The 20,538-nt window shown below is 36.1% G+C and overlaps 1 protein-coding gene across 4 annotated transcripts; it reads left to right on the top strand.

Annotated features, from left to right (window-relative positions):
- The first annotated feature begins 146 nt into the window (after positions 1-146).
- LOC114718516 (small subunit processome component 20 homolog) lies at positions 147-20,289 on the top strand. 4 transcript variants are annotated; one of them, XM_028903856.1, is made up of 31 exons: positions 147-462; positions 1,004-1,126; positions 1,848-2,005; positions 2,564-2,608; positions 2,860-2,938; positions 3,026-3,099; positions 3,882-3,988; positions 4,263-4,445; positions 6,302-6,505; positions 7,017-7,233; positions 7,320-7,391; positions 7,482-7,819; positions 8,145-8,352; positions 8,492-8,735; positions 8,816-9,155; positions 9,668-9,848; positions 9,959-10,099; positions 10,312-10,573; positions 10,701-11,159; positions 11,910-12,373; positions 12,871-13,007; positions 13,094-13,275; positions 13,361-13,741; positions 14,072-14,197; positions 15,097-15,162; positions 15,237-17,050; positions 17,147-17,426; positions 17,930-18,160; positions 18,719-19,243; positions 19,355-19,487; positions 19,780-20,289. In XM_028903856.1, the coding sequence occupies exons 1-31, from the start codon at positions 409-411 to the stop codon at positions 20,034-20,036; spliced, it is 8,085 nt and encodes a 2,694-aa protein (XP_028759689.1). In that variant the 5' UTR covers positions 147-408; the 3' UTR covers positions 20,037-20,289. The 4 variants fall into 4 exon arrangements, with proteins under 4 accessions (XP_028759689.1, XP_028759690.1, XP_028759692.1 ...); XM_028903857.1 differs by having other exon boundaries at positions 4,263-4,436; positions 19,780-20,036; XM_028903859.1 differs by having other exon boundaries at positions 7,482-7,815; positions 8,156-8,352; positions 19,780-20,036.
- The last annotated feature ends 249 nt before the right edge of the window (positions 20,290-20,538 follow it).

The raw sequence follows: 20,538 nt of genomic DNA, 5'->3' as shown, positions 1-20,538 counted from the left end.
AGGAAATCAAGATTGAAAAACTATCTTTAAATTTGACTAAAAGCTAATTATTAAATAATTTTTTATTTTTTAAAAATAAAAGATGATAGGGCGAAGTAGCCGGGTTCAAACCTGTTCTCTGCTCGTGCTTTATATTTGCAGGGTGGGGAACTTGGTGTTGCTGCTCAAGAGTGGCGCGCCCTCTCTTGTATGGAGCCGTTGTTTCCCTGCCTTCACTCATACCATATCTCTCGTGCTCTCGTATCATCCTCTCTATCCAAAAGCCCTTTCTTTCATTCACTACTGCACTAGTCACAGCTGCCCACCATAGTTTATTTTTGTCCATTTGCTCGCTGCACCGCCTTTATTGAGTAATCATTACCCAGCCGCTGCACTCAGACGCACACATCTTCTCTTTCGTCTTCAAACATGGAAACGAGTGTCAAGTCTCTTAACAACTCCACGGGGCGCCGCCGATTTGTTGTAAGTTTTCCGTATCAGTCACACAGTGCATGCCTTCTGCTCTATTTGTTCTTTCCAGTGGAAGCCACTGGTGATAGCTTTTTCCCCTCTAGTTAATGGTTCATATAGGTTGCTACACGAGCTAGAATCCAAAAAACTCTGTGCCATGAGCAAAAGTTGGTTTTTGGTTTGGCGAAGATTAATGCCTTCTGCTTTTGTTTGTGATTTTCATGTCATTATCTAATTATTTTGGTAGTCTGCTAAAACCCTGAACCTTTGTTCGAGGCAATTGATTTTTTTTGCGCTTATAGTTGGTTCGTTTTTATTTTGATGTTCGGTTTACGAGAATGTACAAGGTATACTCATGTCTTTTATTTGTAGCTAGACATATCTTGCTTTTGAGATTTGGTGAGTTATCTATTTACTTTTGGTGTCCTTTAATATTGAATCTGTCACTTCTATTAGAAGAATTTCTCATATGTTTACTCTGTTCTATTCAATTTGTTTTTAGTTGGCCATTATTTTGGACTAATTGTTTGGCATACTTTCCTTTGATGTACAGTTTAAGAAGTTCTACGAGAGAATAAATGATATAGATATAAACGTCTATCGGAGTCTTGAAAAAGTCAAATCTGAGCCTTCAGAGGGTTCCTCCTTCTTTAGAGACTGCCTGGTAGAATGGAGGGTATGGTTTCAAATGCAGAGCTAATATATCTAATTTTTTTTTTTTTTGGCTCTTTGCGCCAAAGGTTATTGGTTTTGTTAGATGCATGCAACTATTGTAGTATTGTACTGCTTTTCACTGCTTTGTATGGTTTGCATACTATATGAGGTAGAATTGGAATGGGAATAGAACTAACTTCCTGTTCCAATTTTATATTCCTATGAGAGTGGAATGGAATTTTGTTTCTCTTATGTTCTGTGCATGGAATTGGCGCAGAATGGACTCATATGGTGACTAAATGAACTAAAAAATTTAGTATTGACTCATTATTGGTTGAGATATATAGCAAAATCACCACTCCTCCTTCCGGATGGATCAGTGATTCTAATCTTTGGGGGACGTGGAATTTCACAGACCGTGTGTGCCTCTTTCCTTTACCAAACTGAGGAATTACAATTTCTTGGGGGTGGAATTAGAACTTGTGTCGACATGTGTACAAACATGCTCTTTCATATAAAATGTATTTGGGTAAATATGCTTTCAATATTATTATATCCCATGTTTTTCATAAAATTTTTTGCAACTGAATATTATCCTTTTCTGCTATTCATTCCCCTGAACATCTGCTGAATTAGTTCAATGTCAACTCAATTATTTTCCCTTTTGTTTTCTAATGTGCACACATCATTTGCTTGTTCATGGCTGGCAAATTTTTTTATGCGCATTAATTATCGTGAAACAGGAGTTGAATACTGCTGAGGATTTCATCTCATTGTATGAAGAAGTTATGCCCTATACACAAACATTGCCCTTGGTACTATTGCACAAAGAATCTTTAATCTCGAAACTTCTTTCTAGGTTGCAATTAAAAGCAAGGTTATCACTTGAGCCGATTTTCAGGTGTGCGATCCCTTTTATGCATTGCTTCATTTGTGCAGTTGGGCATGTGGATTTGTTTAGTGATAGAAAGGCTATTACAGATGTCATTGTTTAAAATTTTGAACAAGGCATCATTTTGTATTAATAGGACAAAGATCTTTTTTTTATTGACAATTTTGGTCTCTCTGACTCTAGTTTGTAATTGTAATTATTTAGAACTTCACATGGTGTTCAATTGACTAGGGATTCTGTTTGGGCCACATTGTTTTGGTTGGAGTATATGTGTGTATATTACAGAGGATAGGAATGATTTCTGTCTTACGACATACGTCAACACAGTCTAATATCACAATCTAGCCATAAAAGTAATAGTAAAAAATGTTTCCGACAAATACCAGTTACTTGCAAAAAATAGTTACTGCTTGTTTTATGCTTAATTTTCTGATTTCTTCAATCACAAAACCTTTGACCTAGATGACGACGACGGACCAGATCTTATTTTATTTAGGCCTCTTTCTTTCTATCTTATGCTGTCTAATTTTGCACTTCTTGGTGAATTTTAAATTCTTTTTTCTGTAGGTTAATTGCAGCTTTATCTAGAGATCTTCTGGAGGAATTTGTTCCGTGAGTTGCTTATCTCTTGGACTGGATTTAATTCAGTGAATGCGTGTTCTTATAACTATAAGGCTTCTGTCTTCTAGAATTTATTTTAATTGTCAGGTTCCTGTTCTTTTATTGATAGTAGGCTGTGATATTGGTTGTGAATATCCTTTTTTGCTTTTTATGAATGATTTTTAGTGTGGTTTCCTGTGCTTTTCCTTTCATTAATATTCTCACATTGCTTGCTTAGTCACTGTGCATCTTGATTTTACCAGGCTTTTGCCAAGAATTGTTGATTCTTTAGTATCTCTCCTAGAAAGTGGTGCTGATAGAGATCCAGAGATCATTGAGTGGGTAAGCTAACATCTTGGATGTTTTCTTATGAGGAGAGTTATGTGGCTTGTCATTTTGAGAATGCTAAAACTACGTTTTGTTATGCAGATGTTCATTTCATGGTCACACATAATGATGTATCTGCAGAAGTATCTGATACATAACACATTACATGTGCTCAAGTGAGTGATGAAATTCGATTTCTGTATACCCATCCAATTAAAATATTGAATGTTTAGCAAATGCTGATTTGTTCATTCATATGTTTTTTTTTGGGTACTTTCACCTCATTGATAAATGCCAACTTGATTAACGTTTGTGCAACTCAATGGACTAAGATGGAACTCTCTCAGTATTGGAATGTTATTAACGTTGATTACCAATATCAATATTATTGCTCTGATATTCTCCTAGTGGACTAGGTTGACATAGCATATTGGCTTTATTTGCTTTTATATCTGCATTAGTTTTTTTGAAGCTGTTCTACGCTGTATGATTTCCCCATATCTTGCTGAGACAATTGGTATATAAATTGCAGAGCTGTTGCGATCTTTTCCCGTCTGTGTGGAACTCTTCTATGAATAATAAAACATGAAAATTATCCTCCATGCTTACTCACTCACTAAAGTTAGTCACATTCATAAGTTGCATTAACTGAATTTGACAAGATACCGTGTAGATAAAGCCTTCAATTCCTTAATAAACGTAGATGATTGTTGTCTCATTTCAATTTGATGTGCATGCTTATCTACACGAGGTAGCTTAGGGCACATCAAAAACTTTTATGGTTCGGAAGAATTAAATTATATTTATATGTCTGTCACCAACGGGATCATACGATTATGTTAGCCAACCATATTTCACTAACATGAAAAGATCTTTGAACTGCGTAATAAGTGGATATTATGCACAAACTTTATTTATTGAACTTTCAAGTTTCTTCTATTTGTTTTGGCACTTCAAGGGTCACAGCGAAACTGAGATATTACCCAAAGGAGTATATCCAACAATTCATGGCTGAGGCTGTGTCATTTGTTCTGAGAAATGCACCAGATGAACATCTTAAGAGAGGTAGTGACCCTAGCGTTTTTTTTTTCTATCTTCGATTGCAGACCAATTGGGAGTGAACTGTTTATATCTCTCAAAGGCTTTAACTCTATCTTTTCTTTTGTTTTCTTAATCGATCTCAAAACGTTTTATGACTATTACACTGACTTCTAGTTTGATATTGGTATGTTTAGTTCTCATTCTCCTTTTTTTTTTTTCCAAATAAAAATTTATGATTATGATTTGGAGATTCATTTTTGGATGGTTGTAAAGCTTATAATACTGATGGATTGGGCAGGAATTGGAAAGATCATGCTGGAAGCGGTGAAGAAGCTTTCTCCCTGCAGAGAATTAGGTGTTCAAGCTCTACTTTATCATGTTATGACAGTTTCTTCACTAAGACTCCATTCAAAAGCAGAACGGGTATTGAAACTGCTGACAAGCAAAGCAATATATTCTATTGGTGATAAAGGTAACCAAGGCAAGCTTGCTTTCTACTTTATATTATATATATTTATAATTTTTTTGGGGAGGGCCATGCATCTATGTGTGTCTATGTGTCAGTCTCTGGTCAATGGAATTCATGCATTTGTGCCTGTGTGCACCTGTTTATCTGTCTATTTATTGATGCATGCATCTCCTCATCTGTGCTTGCGTGCATTTCTCTATGGGTAAGTCAACGGAGTGGGTGCATGCATTTGTCTGTGCATCTGTCCATCTTCATGCGTGTGCATCTGTGCATCTTCATGTAAATGCATCTATCTCTAGTCAAACGAATTGTTGGTCACAGTTTTGAGGCATTGTTGTATATGCATATGTTGATATGTTATAATTTGACTCTGCTGATCTCAGGATCTCAGACATAGTTCAAGTTTTTTACTTAGTAGTTGTTGGCTAACTGTTTAGCTTCATGGTAGCATATAAAGAACTTTTTTTTTTTTTTTTTGGGGGGGGGGGTAGAATGTGAACTCATTGATGCTGGATTGTGGTGTATATGGTTAGAACAGAGTGCTTAAAGTGTCATCCATCTCATTTTCTCTGATAGTTATTTTTTTGTTCTCCTGAACAAATGATTGTTCATTTATTCATATGGGTTCCTTGCCTTCTTTTCTTGTTTTGTTTTCTCTTTTCTTTTTGTATTAATAGAAATTGTTTTTGATAGTAAAATGACTGTAGAAAAAAACTTGGGTCCAGTGTAGTAACCAGCCACTTAAATGTAATCCTAATTACCTATAAAAGTGAGGAAAAGCCGTGAACCCATGCCTGAGATGGCTTACACACATTTACATGGCGAGGAGTATGAACACACATTTGCTTCTTCTCATCTTCATTGCTAAACCGAATTTTGCTCTCTTCTCTAAATTGAGATGGCTTCCACACCTATGTCCTTGCTCAAGTTGAAGAATGAAACAGTGATGAATGTTTGTTGGGAACTTGTCAGTCTTTGTGATGAGGATTAGCTAGAGTCTGACAGTGGTGGCCTATTAATCCTGGTGATCTTGTGTTTTTTTTTTCCTTTTTTCTTTTGTTGACAGTTTAGGGTTTGATAAGGGTTTTTTGATGTTTTGAAATAATAAAAATTCAATCCCATCGATTTTATGCCGAACGATGACAATACAAGGATTCCATAAACTTCTCTGACATGCCAAACATATTTTTAAATCCTGATTCCCATTCTTTTTCTTTTTTCAATTTTTATTCTTTCTCTATTTCACTTCACTCAAAAAGGTTTCTGGGAAACCAAATGGAGCACAGTATTTGCAAACTCTTCTTAGCACATAGTTCGCAACCATTAATTGTTTGAGTACAAAAGTCAGTTTAGTTGGTGAGAGGATGTTATTGATACATTGCGTGTAACAAACATTTTGAAGGTTTGTATTGTTGATCTGACTTATCAGCCCTTCTTTTCTCTAGATACCTTCTCAACTTCAATCCTTTCCATCTTTGTGTGATAAATACAAGACTATCAAGTTCTAATATTATGTCTTCCAGATAAAAAAATTTGGCCTATAATTTCATGATTAGAGCACTAGTCAGCAGTTGCCGCCGCCGCCACCACCAATATTACTGGTGTTATTATTCTAATTTGAGAGCCTACAACATTCTTGTTTCTATAAAGTTGAAACTCTAAAATTGATAACATGGCAAAATTAAATATGGATTTTTATGGCGTCCTGCAACTTTTCTGTCCTTGCGTGTTCTCCCTTAGGTTTTTTGATGGATTCTTTATAGTTGGCTATTGTGGCTGTTTGTAAATATAGATAAGTTTTTCAACGATTTTTAAGATTTTTATTGTGTTGGTTCATTACTTTGACTATTGCTCTCTCCCCTATCCAGAGTCAGGTACTGTGCTGAGAATCATACAATCTGTCTTTGAGAAATTATGTGAGATGATGGAGCCTGACGAATTGAATTTGGTCTGGAAATGCTTATATGAGGAGGTTGAGGATTGTGCTTGTACTGGAGGGATTTCACATTTAAGATGCCTTCTATCAGTGCTAATTTCAGCAGTAAAGGTGCATAATGGACGAAAAGTTTTGGGTGAGTTAATATATACCTATATATATATACACATATGAAGTATCTTCTGCTTTGTATATTTTAATTAACTATAAAAAAGAGCAGTTCGGTGCACAAGTCTCCCACCAAGTGGGGTTTGGGGAGTATTAGATATATGCAGCCTTATCCCTGCAAGGGGAAAGTCCGTTTCCAAGATGTGAACCTAAACCTCTAGGTCACATTGAAGCAACTTTGCCATGCTCCGAGGTCCACCCTCTGTATTTTTTTAATTAACTATATTACTTAAAAATAATTTATGCACATTATTCCCTGTGTATTTCGTAATATTTGTGGCTCATCAAAATGTGCTGGTGGAATAGGCTAAGGTGCCAACAGGTTCCTTCAAATTCTTCTTGTAATTTGTGTTTGTGCTTGTGTGCACTCGTGGTTGTGTTTTCCCAGTTTGCATTCTTATTAGTGTATTTATTTTTGTTTTAATTGTTTATAGAGTCTGTGAACAATGTTCTAATATTATTTGCCATTATATTGCCAGATTATAAACCTATGCTTGAACTAGTCTTGTTGCTTGTGCGGAATTACATCAAACCTTCAGGCGTGATTGAGTCCCAAGATGAAATACCTCTGGTTGTTGACGAAATTTTGAAATTAATGTTGTGTATTCTTAATGGACTCCGTGGCTGCAATGACAAGTCTGTAATATCTGAGTGTGCCTTGCAGTGGTCTCCTATTTTTAAGTTACGAAGCTCTAGGTATTGACCGGACTAATGTGTTTGTGATATTGGCTTTTTCTTCTGTTTGTTTCTGTTCCTTCTTGATGTTTTTATGTTTGTTGCAGTATACTTCATTTTATTAGGGAGTTGTTACCTATGGAACATTGTTTGCATGCATTCAGTGGGGGCATTATAAGGTAACCTCAAAACTATATAACTATGCATGGATCTTTTATGGTTTGGTTCTTTGTAAGTGTGATATTTAACTTCTATAACCTGATTTTTAGTGCAATAGATGATTTAATGGAGAATTCAGAGGAAGAAGTAATATATTTGTTACAGTCCTTCGGTGAAAAAATGCAATTAAATTTACGGAATGGAGACTTTGTGGATAGTGCAAGTGCCAAAGCACTTGCAAGGATTTCCAGTCATTTGCAAGGAATCATCAATAAAGCAGTAAATGATATTGCACATTGTGATATGTCATGCCAAATTGATGAAGGAAAGTTGGCACTTCTATGGGGAGCTGTTAACTGCTATTCCCATATGTCCGTTGTCAAGGCCAATCCATCTTTGTTAGTGGATCTTGTCGATGCAGTAGATCAGCTTGTGAAAGTTAAATCTGGTACCATCTCGATCCTTCATTCGTAACAGTTTACTTCTTCAAAGAACAACTTATTTGAACCTTGTGCTGTTAATTATATTGATCAGAAGGTGAAGACATGGTGTTTGCTATTATAATTGTGGATGGGATTGATCCATACCCTTAAAAAGAAATCTGGCCCTGTTTATACATCACAACAGATGCATTGATTTGCTGCTATAATAATTCTCTTTCTGATTCTCATGTTTTTCCTTTTAACCTTGTGGACAATAAAATGGTAGAGTTTCTTATAACTTTCTTGCTTCTGGCTCTTTTTCTCTTTTGATGTAGTTTTTCTTAATTGCAGATGCTGTTTCCTCTGGCTACATTGCAGATAATTCTAAAAAAGCTTGGGAGAGCATTATAGGTGCTGCATTAAGTTCTTATAACAGCCTATGTCACAACAGTAGCTCTGGAGTTGATGCGACTGAAAAGTTTTTGAGTCTTGCAAAAAGCTATCCATCATCTTCGCAAGTGCTGTCAGCTGTTGCTGATCATTTGGAATTCAAGAATGGGTAAGTGGATTTGTGTTTATAATTAAATGTTTGTGGATATACTTGCATATCTTCTTTCCGTGCTTAGTGTTCAGCTTTTGCATCTTGTTTTTGTGACAGTCAAAGCTCTGTTCTTATCACTCTATCTATTGAACTTCAGTTCCTCTTTAGAAGAAGCTGGCTGTACAAAAGTTCATTCAGAGATTGAAGATAGGATTGACAGTGTGGTGACCATATTTGCTGATAATCTGAGCCATTCAGATAAGGAGATTCGCATGTCAACTCTCAAAATACTCTGTCACTATAAATTTCTGGATAGGGAAATTCCTTTAATAGAGCATATGGCTGAGAAGAGAAGGAAAACTGAATTTTCCCATATTCCCAATGTGGGCTCACCGAGTAATGTATGTATTCTGTATTCTGAGCTGTTATCTTTTTACTTCAGTTTCTGGATAATGGTGCCCTAATGTTGGTGATAGAACAGGTTCTTCAGCTCCTCCTCTCAATTGAAACAACTCCTATTTCAATTGCTACCAGCAGATGCATTCAACGAGTGATATCCAAGATCCAGATGGACCTATCTGCTGGAAGGATCTCTGACGTTTATGTGCCCCTTGTTTTGAATGGATTGCTTGGCATCTTGCATAATCGTTTTAGCGACCTCTGGGATCCTGTGCTGGAATGTCTTGCAGTCTTGATCAGTCAATATTTTGCTCTTGTGTGGGATACCTTTGTGTGTTATCTTGAACGTTGTCAATTGATATCACAGACCTCTTCTGTGGGAGGTCATTGCGTGAATGCTGTGTTGCCTGATAAGCCAACTGGTATTGTCCAACTTGATTAATACTTTTGGATGCTATATTTATTTATTGAAGTTTGTCTCATACATTGGTGCACGTGTAAAAGAAGACAAATTTCAGAGTGGATGATGCTACAAGAGTACAAGGCATCCTTCTAGAAAAGTTAAACTATCTATGTACAGCAGAAACACTATGTTTAGAAATGATGCATGCAACTAATAATTGATAACTGAATCTGTCTTGATTCGTTCTGTGAATATTGCAGTTGATTTAATTAATTTTATACTTAATTTTATTGGTCTTCTCTTCTTGCCAACTAATTATTACTTATAAATTATGTTTTGGCTTTGTGGAAATTTAATGTTACAATCATTAAAGATAAACTGAGAAATTCATTGTGTTGCTATTCTCGGGCCAATGAACCCTACAAAATAAATAATAGTATCAGGAATGGCTTATCCTTGTGCTTTGTTTCAAGCTTTAGCTGCCAATCTGCTTTCCTTTTGATTCATTATTTAAGCTCGCTTGTTTCTCAGGTCTTTGTGACTATTTCAAACAATCTGTCAATTGTGCTTCTGATAGTACTCCTTCCGTAACAATCTTGTCATTGTTGCTGCAATGTTTACAAAAAATCCCAACTGTCACTGAATCCCAGTCTCGACAATTCATTCCGTTATTCCTAAAGTTTTTAGGATACAACACTGATGACCTTATGAGGTATGTGGTTGATTTTGTCCCTTTATCAGTACATTTTTTGAAGTCTGAATATGTTTTACTCAAATTACCTAGTTTGAGAGTTTGTTTTTCTTTGTTATATGTCATTACAGTGTGGGATTGTTTGACAATTATGCTTGTAAAGGCAAAGAGTGGAAGGCTGTGCTGAAAGAATGGTTAAACTTGTTGAAGCTGATGAAAAATCCCAAGTCATTTTACTGTAGTCAATTTCTTAAGGAGGTTTTGCAGAACAGGTTAATGCGCACTTTTTTTTTTGGTGGCTATCTAACAGTTTCATCTCATTCAATTTCATCTAAGTCATTGGTTACTCGCAACCTCATGTTGGATTTTTTTTGGTACTACTTAACAATTGTATCTTGCACAATCTCATACACTCATCATCTACTTGCTCACTTTATATTGGATACCTGCCTACTCAAGACATTATTTTTTGTGCTTTTGGTAGGCTTATGGAAGAAAATGATCCTGAAATTCAAGTGAAAGTTTTGGATTGCTTGTTGACTTGGAAGGATGATTACCTTGCACCATATGATCAGCATTTGAGAAACTTGATCAGTTCAAAATATTTAAGAGAGGAGTTAACAACATGGAGTTTATCTAGAGAAGCTGGCATGATTGAGGAATGTCACAGGATGCATCTTGTTCCACTAGTTATACGTCTTTTGATGCCTAAAGTCAGAACGCTTAAGGAACTTGCTTCTCGAAAGGTATATTTAATATGAATCTCTGTGTTGGTTGCTTTCGTTGGCCTCAAACAAAGGCACTGATTATTTGGATGTGCATTTTATTTGGCTAGTTCTAAACTGATAATTTATTTTCTTTTTATTTTGATAGAATACAAGCATATATCACCGGAAGGCTATTCTGCAATTCATTGCTGAAGTTGATGTCAATGAGCTGCCAATTTTCTTTGCATTAATGATAAAACCATTGCAGATAGTAAATAAAACTGATGGACCTGCCAAGTTGTTTTGGACTCTACCCGGAGGTTCTGTTAGTGAGTTTCAAACGTCATCTTTGTTAGAGTATTTTACCTCAGAAAATATAGCAGGGATTTCATTGAAAAAGAGACATGCTTTTCTGCATGTTATTGAAGATGTCCTTGGTGTTTTTGACAAATTGCATGTTAGACCTTTTCTTGATCTATTGATGGGATGTGTGGTTCGGGTATTGGGAAGCTGTGCATCAAGTCTTGACAATGCAAGATTGAATGAATTCCCTTCAGATCAAGGCGCTGCTAGAACTGATTCGTCTTCAGAAAGGGAAGATGTCACTCCAGTAAATAAAAACCTGGTAATGTTTTGATCATCATCACTGTAGAAGGTTTTTTGTTTTGAACTTTTCTCAGTTAACTTTGGTAATTAATGAATGATGGCTGGCTGATGTTGGCCTCAATAGCAGTAAGTACTATGTATGTGTGTGTGTACATAAAATTAATTTTTGTATTATCCTGTCAATATTTCTGTGGAAGTTTTACTGGCAGCAGTGTGATACGTAATGGCTTGAATCACTATCCCCCTAGTGAAGTGGGAAACCCCTATGCGGATATTCAACTTGACATTCAAACATCCTTGTATGATAAACCTTTCTGCAATTTTTATGAATTACAGTAATGGGAAAGAGAAGCGGACTATGCTCCATTTTGCTGTGGCATGGTTGTAATTCATCGATAACTATATATCCCCATCTAATCTATGATGCTTAGCTAGAAACTTTCCCTTGAGGGTGCCCAAAGAAAACTTAAGACTGCCAAAGATAACAAAAAGAATTCTATCTAAAAAGGAAGCGCTAAAATGGGATTCTAACCACATCAGTCCGTCTTAAAATATTCTATTGAACATTTTTTATTGCGTTATTCATGGCCCTTTCCCTCACATACACATAGGCTAAAATTTCCCTCATATTTTAGAACTATAAGTTTGTAACATTTAACTTTGTAATTATCAGCATATAATTCTGTATGGGAATCTATTATTCTCTTCCAACCTTGTAATTTTGTTATGTTTTGTTTAGTTTCTTTTAACCTTCAATTTATATGTGCAGACTATCACAACTTTGAAGCAGCTCAAGGATATGAGATCTTTGTGCCTGAAAATTGTTGCATTTGTTCTTAATAAGTATGAAGACCATGAATTTGGTTCTGGTTTTTGGGACTTATTCTTTGCCTCAGTAAAACCTTTGATTGATAGATTCAAGCAGGAAGCTGCTAGTAGTGAGAAACCAAGTTCGCTTTTCTCTTGCTTCGTGGCCATGAGTAGAAACAATAAACTTGTGTCTTTATTATGCCGGGAAGATCGTCTTGTATCTGATATATATTCAATTCTCTGTGTCAAATCAGCTTCTGAGCCAGTTATAGTTTGTGTTCTTAAGTTTGTTTATAACCTATTGAACCTTGACAATGAATTGGATGATGAAGACAATCCTGCACAAAGAGTTTTATATTCCAACATTGTGGGACTTGTGGACAGCTTGTGCTTTCTGTTTGGAAGCGATACTACAGCCAAGAAGTATGAGCTCATCTTACTGATGCGCCTGTGTAGTTCATTATAAATATATCTGATGTTACACATTGCTTCCATTATCTGTTCTAGATGTGCAGTCAACTGAGATTTCTGATGTCTTGTTACTAGTTAAGTTTGTGAGATCGTATATTCTGCCATTTTGTGTGAAATCAAGTACCTATGTTGTGGATAATAGGCACTTGAGGTTGAATATTTGAGATCTGGAGAGAGATTTTAATATCCATTGTTACTATATTTTCAAAGCTAGAAATATCACTTACTCTTCCTGATAACATTCTAAAGGGGGAAGAGAAGAAAAATATTTAGGACATGTATGAACGGGAAACTTTCATCATATTAATAACTAAAAAACAAATACAATGTCCTTTGATTGCACTGTTTCCATATTGTGTCAGAAAGAAACAGTCTCCATATAATCATTAAAAAAGTCAGATTAGATAATTTGAACTTCACTCACAGTGTTTTTCTGTTTTTAATGGCAGAAAGCTGGTCAAGTCTCCTGGGGAAATGGTATTGAATATTTTAAAATTTTTGCCAAAGTACATCAAGGATGTAGATCTGGTAAAGCAATTTGTTGATATTTTGCTTCTGTTCATCGAGAAGAAATCCCTTACTCCTGGTGAGTGCATATCGTATATTTTCTGGTTTTTTGTCCCCCCAGACTGGATTGCTGCTTTGATATTGAAATTCTCTTGGTTGTTGTAGATGCCTGTGCTGAGGTTTTGGAAGTCATTCAAAATTTCATACCAATACTGGGAAATAGTTGCACTACTAAAATTCTGAATGCTATCTCTCCTTTATATATATTGGCGGAGCTGGATATGCGGTTGAGGGTTTGTGATCTTCTTGATGCACTTGCAACATCTGATACGTCTGTTCTCTTAGTGGTAAATTTTACCCCCGTCACTTTATTTGACAGAACTCTATACATTGTGAATTTCTGTCATACTCTGCTATTTTGATGCAATGCAGGCAAAGCTTCTTCGCCAGCTTAATGCAACATCTTCGATGGGTTGGCTTAATCATGATGCAATTCTAGAGGCTTATGAGAGCATTAATACTGACTTCTTCGGAAAAGTTGAGGCTGATCACGCATTACTTGTTTTGTCACACTGTGTGCATGACATGTCATCTAAAGAACTTACATTTGTGGTTAGCGCCTGTGGTTCTTTGCTGTCCTTTGTTGATTTTTCTGCCCTGATCTTTAATAAAGAAGGAAACAGTGACGGAGAGTTGTCTGTAATGAGAGACACTGATGGTTGTTGGACAAGATCATGCATCCAGCGTATCGCAAACAAATTTCTTTTGAAGCATATAGCTGATGCAATGGATGGAGCACTTTTTGTTAGAAAGGTTGTTCTTAATTTTATTCATTTTTATCGTAATATTTTATTATGAAATTGTGCTTTGTAGATCTCCAAGTTATATAAAGTTAGATACGCAGGTGGATATATCAGCAAAACTTTCACTTCTCTCCTCTTTATAATTAGTCCTTAGCTTTCCTTCTCCCTTTGTCGTCATGGTCTAATTCATTTAGACATGTGATCATGCACCTTCTTAGTTCCATGCATTGTGGGGTTGGGTGATTAGACCATTCACAATTATATATTAATTAATCGTATTCTTGTATTTGTTTTGTTTACTTGTTTGCATTCATGTGTATGCTGAACAATATTGTTTCAGGGATGGATAAAATTGTTGCGTCAAATGGTGTTAAAGCTCCCAGAAGTGTCAAACCTTAAATCCCTTGTGGCTCTGTGCAGTGAAGATGCTGAAGTAGATTTTTTCAATAACATTGTTGACCCAAAGGTATGTTTCTGTATTAAGGTGAATTTTGCTTAGTTGGCACTCTCGATTTCCTTGCTTTCATTTGTTTATATAGGCATGAAATTTTTCATTTCCAAATACATTAAGCTGCATTAAGTATTCAGGGTTCCTACTTCCTAGTTACTCCTTTGGTCCTATTTATAGGGTATTTCCAGTGTGTTTGATACAGAACAAGGAAAACCTTAAAATATATTAACTCTCCCTTAAAATATAACAACTTTTCAATTTTATCGCTATTTAATATATGCACTTTTTTTTCTTCAAAAAAATATCTACATTATAATAAATGAAGAACAAAATGGTACATTCATGTTAAAAATTAAATGAGGTGACTTATAAATTGGACCAAGAAAAACCTTTCTGCCTTATTAATAGAACAAGAGGAGTACCTGTCATTCATCTTTTTGGTGGACTGGATCATACATGGATGGTAGCTGGAGTTGGTGGATCTCTTAGAGTTTCCTCATCTAGGATCCCTAGGGAAGAGGATTAAGTTTGCCTTTGAGAACAGCCTGATGCACTACCTACCTTCAACTCTTTGGGCGACATGCAGCAAAAAGAAAGAAAATCCATGGACTGACCCCATTGTCTCCACGCCATAGGAACTATGAGATCACCCCAAGGATGCCTTCATTTGTTTATGTAGGATGAAGAATTTTCATTTCCAAATATGCATGATTGTTTCAAGCCTAAATCATTTTATGCTGTTTTTCTTTGGCATCATTATCCACTGTAATGCTTACTTCATCACTTTACTAAACTGTTTTACTTTGTTCACCAAAAAAAACTGTTTTATTTGTTATTCAGTTATTACTTTCTATATTTTCATAGGTATTTAAAATGACGCTACATCTCTTAAATTATTACATTTGATGCTGCAGATGCATAGGAGAGTAAGGGCTTTGTCACGGTTTAGAAATGTTATCAGTGCCAACAAGATGTCCGAGGTAATGGCTTTTTCCTATGATATGGATGAATATTCTTCTGCCATTGAATTTAATGTGGTATTGGTTACTTCTAGGGCATCATCAAGAAAGTTTTTTTGCCTCTCTTGTTCAACATGTTATTTGATGAACAAGAAGGAAAGGCTGAACATATGAAAAATGCATGTATAGAGACCATTGCTTCTGTGGCTGGCCAGATGGAATGGAAGTCATACTATGCATTATTGATCAAATGCTTTCGGGAAATGTCCAGAAGTCCGGACAAGCAGAAAGTGTTTATTCGGCTGATATGCTCTATTCTGGACAGATATCATTTTTCAGAAATCTCTTACCCTAAAGAACCATCATTGGGTGCTGATTCTGATTTTGGGGCTGCAGTCACTGTGTCGTCTGCTGAGTTAGGGGACTGTAGTACTTCTGTTGTGGACAGAGAGATACAGACTTGTCTGTCTGAAGTTGTTTTCCCAAAGATACAAAAGCTGCTAAATTCTGATTCAGAAAAGGTCAATGTGAATATCAGTCTTGCAGCGTTGAAATTACTCAAGTTGCTTCCGGGGGATGTAATGGACTTGCATCTTTCAAGTATTGTTCATCGAATTTCAAACTTCTTAAAGAGTCATCTGGAGAGCGTTCGTGATGAAGCTAGGTCTGCATTGGCAACCTGTTTGAAAGAGCTTGGATTGGAATACTTGCAATTCATTGTCAAGGTTTTACAAGCTACCTTGAAGAGAGGATATGAACTTCATGTGTTAGGCTACACATTGAATTTTATTTTGTCTAAGTGTCTTTTGAATTCAGTAAATGGAAAGTTAGACTATTGTTTGGAGGATCTTCTTCGTGTGATAGAGATGGATATTCTTGGAGACGTTGCCGAAGAAAAGGAAGTGGAAAAGATAGCGTCAAAGATGAAAGAAACCAGGAGGAGAAAGTCATTTGAAACCTTGAAATTGATAGCCCAAAGCATTACATTCAAAAGCTATGCATTGAAACTTCTTGCACCAGTGATGGCTCATATGCAGAGGAACATCACACCAAAAGTAAAAGCAAAGTTGGAAAATATGTTGCAGCATATAGCTGCTGGTATTGAATGCAATCCATCAGTAGCTGAGACTGATTTGTTTATTTTTATTTATGGCCTTGTTAAAGATGGGACTAAAGATGAAATTTGTCAGCATGAGAATAAATTAACTAACACGGTGGATAAGGGTTCTTGTATTGATGGTAATAAAAAGTCTACAGGCCGTGGAGTTGAATGTGGCTCATTATGCTCGCATCTTATTAGGGTGTTTGCTCTCAGAATATTGCATAAACATGTTAAAGGTATGAAACAAGATATGAAAGATGCAAATATGCTGTCCCTATTGGATCCTTTTGTCAGGATACTAAGCGATTGTCTATACTCCAAATATGAGGATATTTTGTCTGCCTCCCTTGGATGTCTTACTATATTGGTAAGGTTGCCCTTGCCATCCCTTGAATCCCAAGCTGAAAGAATAAAGGCCGCCCTGTTGAACATTGCACACACTACAGTGAACTCTAACAGTCCTTTAATGCAATCATGTTTGACATTGCTGACTGTGCTTTTGCGGAGCACCAAAATTACACTTACATCAGACCAGCTGCACCTTCTAATTCAGCTTCCATTGTTTGTTGACCTTGAAAGGAATCAATCTCCTGTGGCCCTTTCACTCCTCAAGGGTGTTGTCAATCGTAAGCTTGTCGTACCTGAAATTTATGATCTTATTACTAGGGTTGCTGAGCTGATGGTGACAAGTCAATTGGAATCAATTCGCAAGAGGTGCAGCAAGATTTTGTTGCAATTTTTGCTTGATTATCGCCTTTCAGGAAAGCGCTTGCAGCAACATCTAGATTTCCTTCTTGTTAATCTAAGGCAAGTGATCTAGAACAGTCAACATGATGGTTGGTTATTTCAGCTTTTTTTTTTACCCCCAGTATTCATATGGTTATGAATATTTAATCTTTGTAGGTATGAGTATTCAACTGGACGGAAATCTGTTCTTGAAATGATTCATGCTATCATAGTCAAATTTCCCAGAACTGTTTTGGACCAGCAATCGCAGCTACTATTTGTCAATTTAGTGCTCTGCTTGGCCAATGATAGTGATAGTTCTGTTCGTTCTATGAGTGGGGCTGCTATAAAGGAACTCATGGGTTCAGTAAGCCCAAATTCACAAAACTCCATGCTCGAGTATGCTTTATGTTGGTATTTGGGCGAGAAGCAGAAACTTTGGGGTGCTGCTGCACAGGTAATATCTTCTTGATTATAGTCAGTCATAAATTTAATATAAAGCATAGCTTTGGGGCTCCCCTCTCATTATTTCACCTTATGCATATAAGTATCTGATGCATTATGTGCTAGGAGGCATTCAAGATGATTTATAGAAGCTTTCTAGGTTAACTTGTAGTTCGGGTGGACGTGTCTTTTTTGTGCTCATAGAATTTATATAGAGGTAGATGGGTTGTTTTATGTACACTCTCTGTCTTTCAAGAATTGCTTTCTGCTTTGTTATATTGACATAGAATTTATATAGAGGTAGATGGGTTGTTTTATGTACACTCTCTGTCTTTCAAGAATTGCTTTCTGCTTTGTTATATTGACCTTTTTTTTTTTTTTTTTTGTTTCGCACCTGTTTGTGTAATTTAATTGCAAATTCTGTTATGTTCTGTCTTAGGAGCTTTTGTTTTTGCACATACTTCTTTATGTTCTTGAGTTTATTATGTATAATGACATCTAAATATGTTGCTACAGGTTTTGGGACTGCTGATTGAGGTATTGGGGAAAGGATTTTATAGACATGTCAATAGTATCTTACCAGTGGCTCATCGCATCTTACAGTCTTCTATAGAGGTAATCGCTGACAGGAAGGTTGACTTTGCTGAATCTGTTATTCCCCATTGGAAGGAAGCATACTATTCTTTAGTTATGCTAGAAAAGCTGATTCATCAGTTCCATGAGTTGTGCTTTGCTGGGGATCTCGAGGTAAATCATCAACAATTTTTTAATGCATATAAGGATTTAAATGGAAGTATGCATATTTCTTTCCTTTGATTCAAATACACCCGTATGTGTCATTGCTTTCAATTTTGTTTGTTTCAATTCATTTTATTCCTCTTTAAAATGAAACCAGTTTCGTAAAAAGCTTTGTCATGAAGAAGCAGTTAAGATTCGGTCTATTCATTTGATAAACATTTTGATCAGTCTCATTACTGTTTAGCTCTTTTTTTTTTTTTTAAAGCATTTTTTAAATTACTAATAAGAACATGTTTTAGTAGAAAGATAATGTTGGATACGCACATATTTTTAGCTGATCGTTGGGAAAGAACAGTTTGTGTTTCAAATCAGGAATTTCATATTCCTGACCGTCTTGCTTGAACAGAACATTTTTTGCTAACACTTGGAAGCAATTTGTCTTGGCCAAACAAAAATTCTTAAAAAGAATTTCCTTTTTAAAAAATTAGCAGTATTTTTCTTTTTGAAATTTATGCCAAATCGACTCTAAGCCTCCATGGTCCTCACATATAAGTGCACAAATTTCAGGTTATTTGGGATGCAATATGTCAGATGCTTTTGCACCCACATTCATGGATACGCAACAGATCGGTCCACCTCATAGCTCAATACTTCACACATGTAGTTGATGCCTGCAAAGAACATAATCAAAAGTCTTTGGCAAGTTATTATCTTATGAGTCCTAGTAGACTATTTCATATAGCTGCTTCGCTTTGCTGCCAACTTAAAACAACACTCATGGAGGGTGCGGATGCCAACCTGATGAACCAAAGTGTTGTCTTTGCCGTTTGCGGGGTCCATTCTGTGATGGGACAAATTGCACCTGTAGATCCTTCTGCATTCTGGTCTTCTCTTGAGCAGCATGAGAAAGACCGGTTCCTTAAAGCTTTTGACTTGCTTGATTCAAAGAAGGGAAGGAGCTTGTTCTTACCTCAGACATCTCCTGTACATGAACAAAACAACCAGCAGAGTACAGGTAGTATCCAACATGTTCTCGTCTCAGCAGTGCTCAGGAAAATGGGAAAAATTGCCCTTCAAATGGAGACTTACCAGGTTTGTATGCAAGTTATGTAATTTCTTTTTTTTGCCCCTTCGTTTTGTGTGTATTACCTTTCTCTTGACAGATGTGCCTACTAGCGAAATTACTTTGATTTTTGAGTGCAGATGGGAATAGTCTTCAACAGTTTTAAAAGTATAATGTCACAGATTAGTCAGGATGACTGTCTGCATTATGCGTCTGAAGTCTTGCTACCTCTGTATAAAGTCTGTGGAGGACTTGCTGGCAAAGTGATCCCTGGTAGGTTCCTTTCTTCCCTCCTTTTAATTAATCTGGAGAAGTAGGAAAGCAACGGAAATTCCATTGTTTCTTTGTATATTTTACTTTTTCTCTGCGAGCCAGACTCTCACTTTCAGCTTAAGTGATTCTGAGTTTATCTTTTATTGAAAGAAGCAATGCGTCTAGAGTGCAGGCATGCTTGGTCAGAAATTCTGGTGGGAAAGGAAAAATCACGATTTATGGATCCTTTTGTCTTGTTTTGTTATGCGTTGTTTATTGTTATTTAGTTGATTAATTTTATCCTCATTACCAGATAATATGAAGCAGTTAGCGGAAGAGAGCCTTGAGAAAATGCAGACCATTTTGGGGACTCAAAACTTTGTGCAGGTGTACAACCTTATCGGGAAGAAGCTAAAAGCAAAGAGAGATAAGAAGAAACAAGAGGAGAAGATCATGGCTGTCATCAACCCGATGCGAAATGCCAAGCGCAAGATGAGAATTTCTGCCAAGAATCGTGCCAATAAAAAGAGAAAGATTATGACTTTGAAAATGGCCAGATGGATGCATTAGTTTATTTCAACTTCAAGGTTAGTATTCTTTTGCAGGTCATGTGCAGCTCCCAGTCTTAGGATAGTACTAGTTGCGCATTAAAGCAACAGCCTTTTTGTTTCGGAATAATTCTTACGATCCTTCTATTGTATATTCTATTATTGAGTTTCGGATGCTTGGCCCGCTATATACCATTGCGTCTATTCATGTAACCTCATGCCCTGAGCATTTCATCAAATATGAAATGAAATTTCTCTTCTTGATTTTTTGAAAACACAATTATCCTAAGTTTTACCATGATCTGGGCTTTCTTATCCCTTACCATTAAACAAACCCGAATCTTAAGGTGATGATTATAATTATATGGGTTAAAATCCAAATAAAAACTAAGCAGTTGATAATATAATTCGTCAAAGCACATTTAATCTCTTCAATTCACGTATTTTTTATTTGATTATTTGATTTAAAAGTCAATAAACTTAAACTATTTAATATTATTAAAAACCCATCATTTGGGAAGTAA

This window comes from Neltuma alba, unplaced genomic scaffold (assembly GCF_004799145.2).
Source record: "Neltuma alba isolate B1F8T4 unplaced genomic scaffold, ASM479914v2 tig00011850_pilon, whole genome shotgun sequence".
NCBI lineage: Eukaryota > Viridiplantae > Streptophyta > Magnoliopsida > Fabales > Fabaceae > Neltuma > Neltuma alba.
This window is presented reverse-complemented; position numbering and strand designations above follow the sequence as displayed.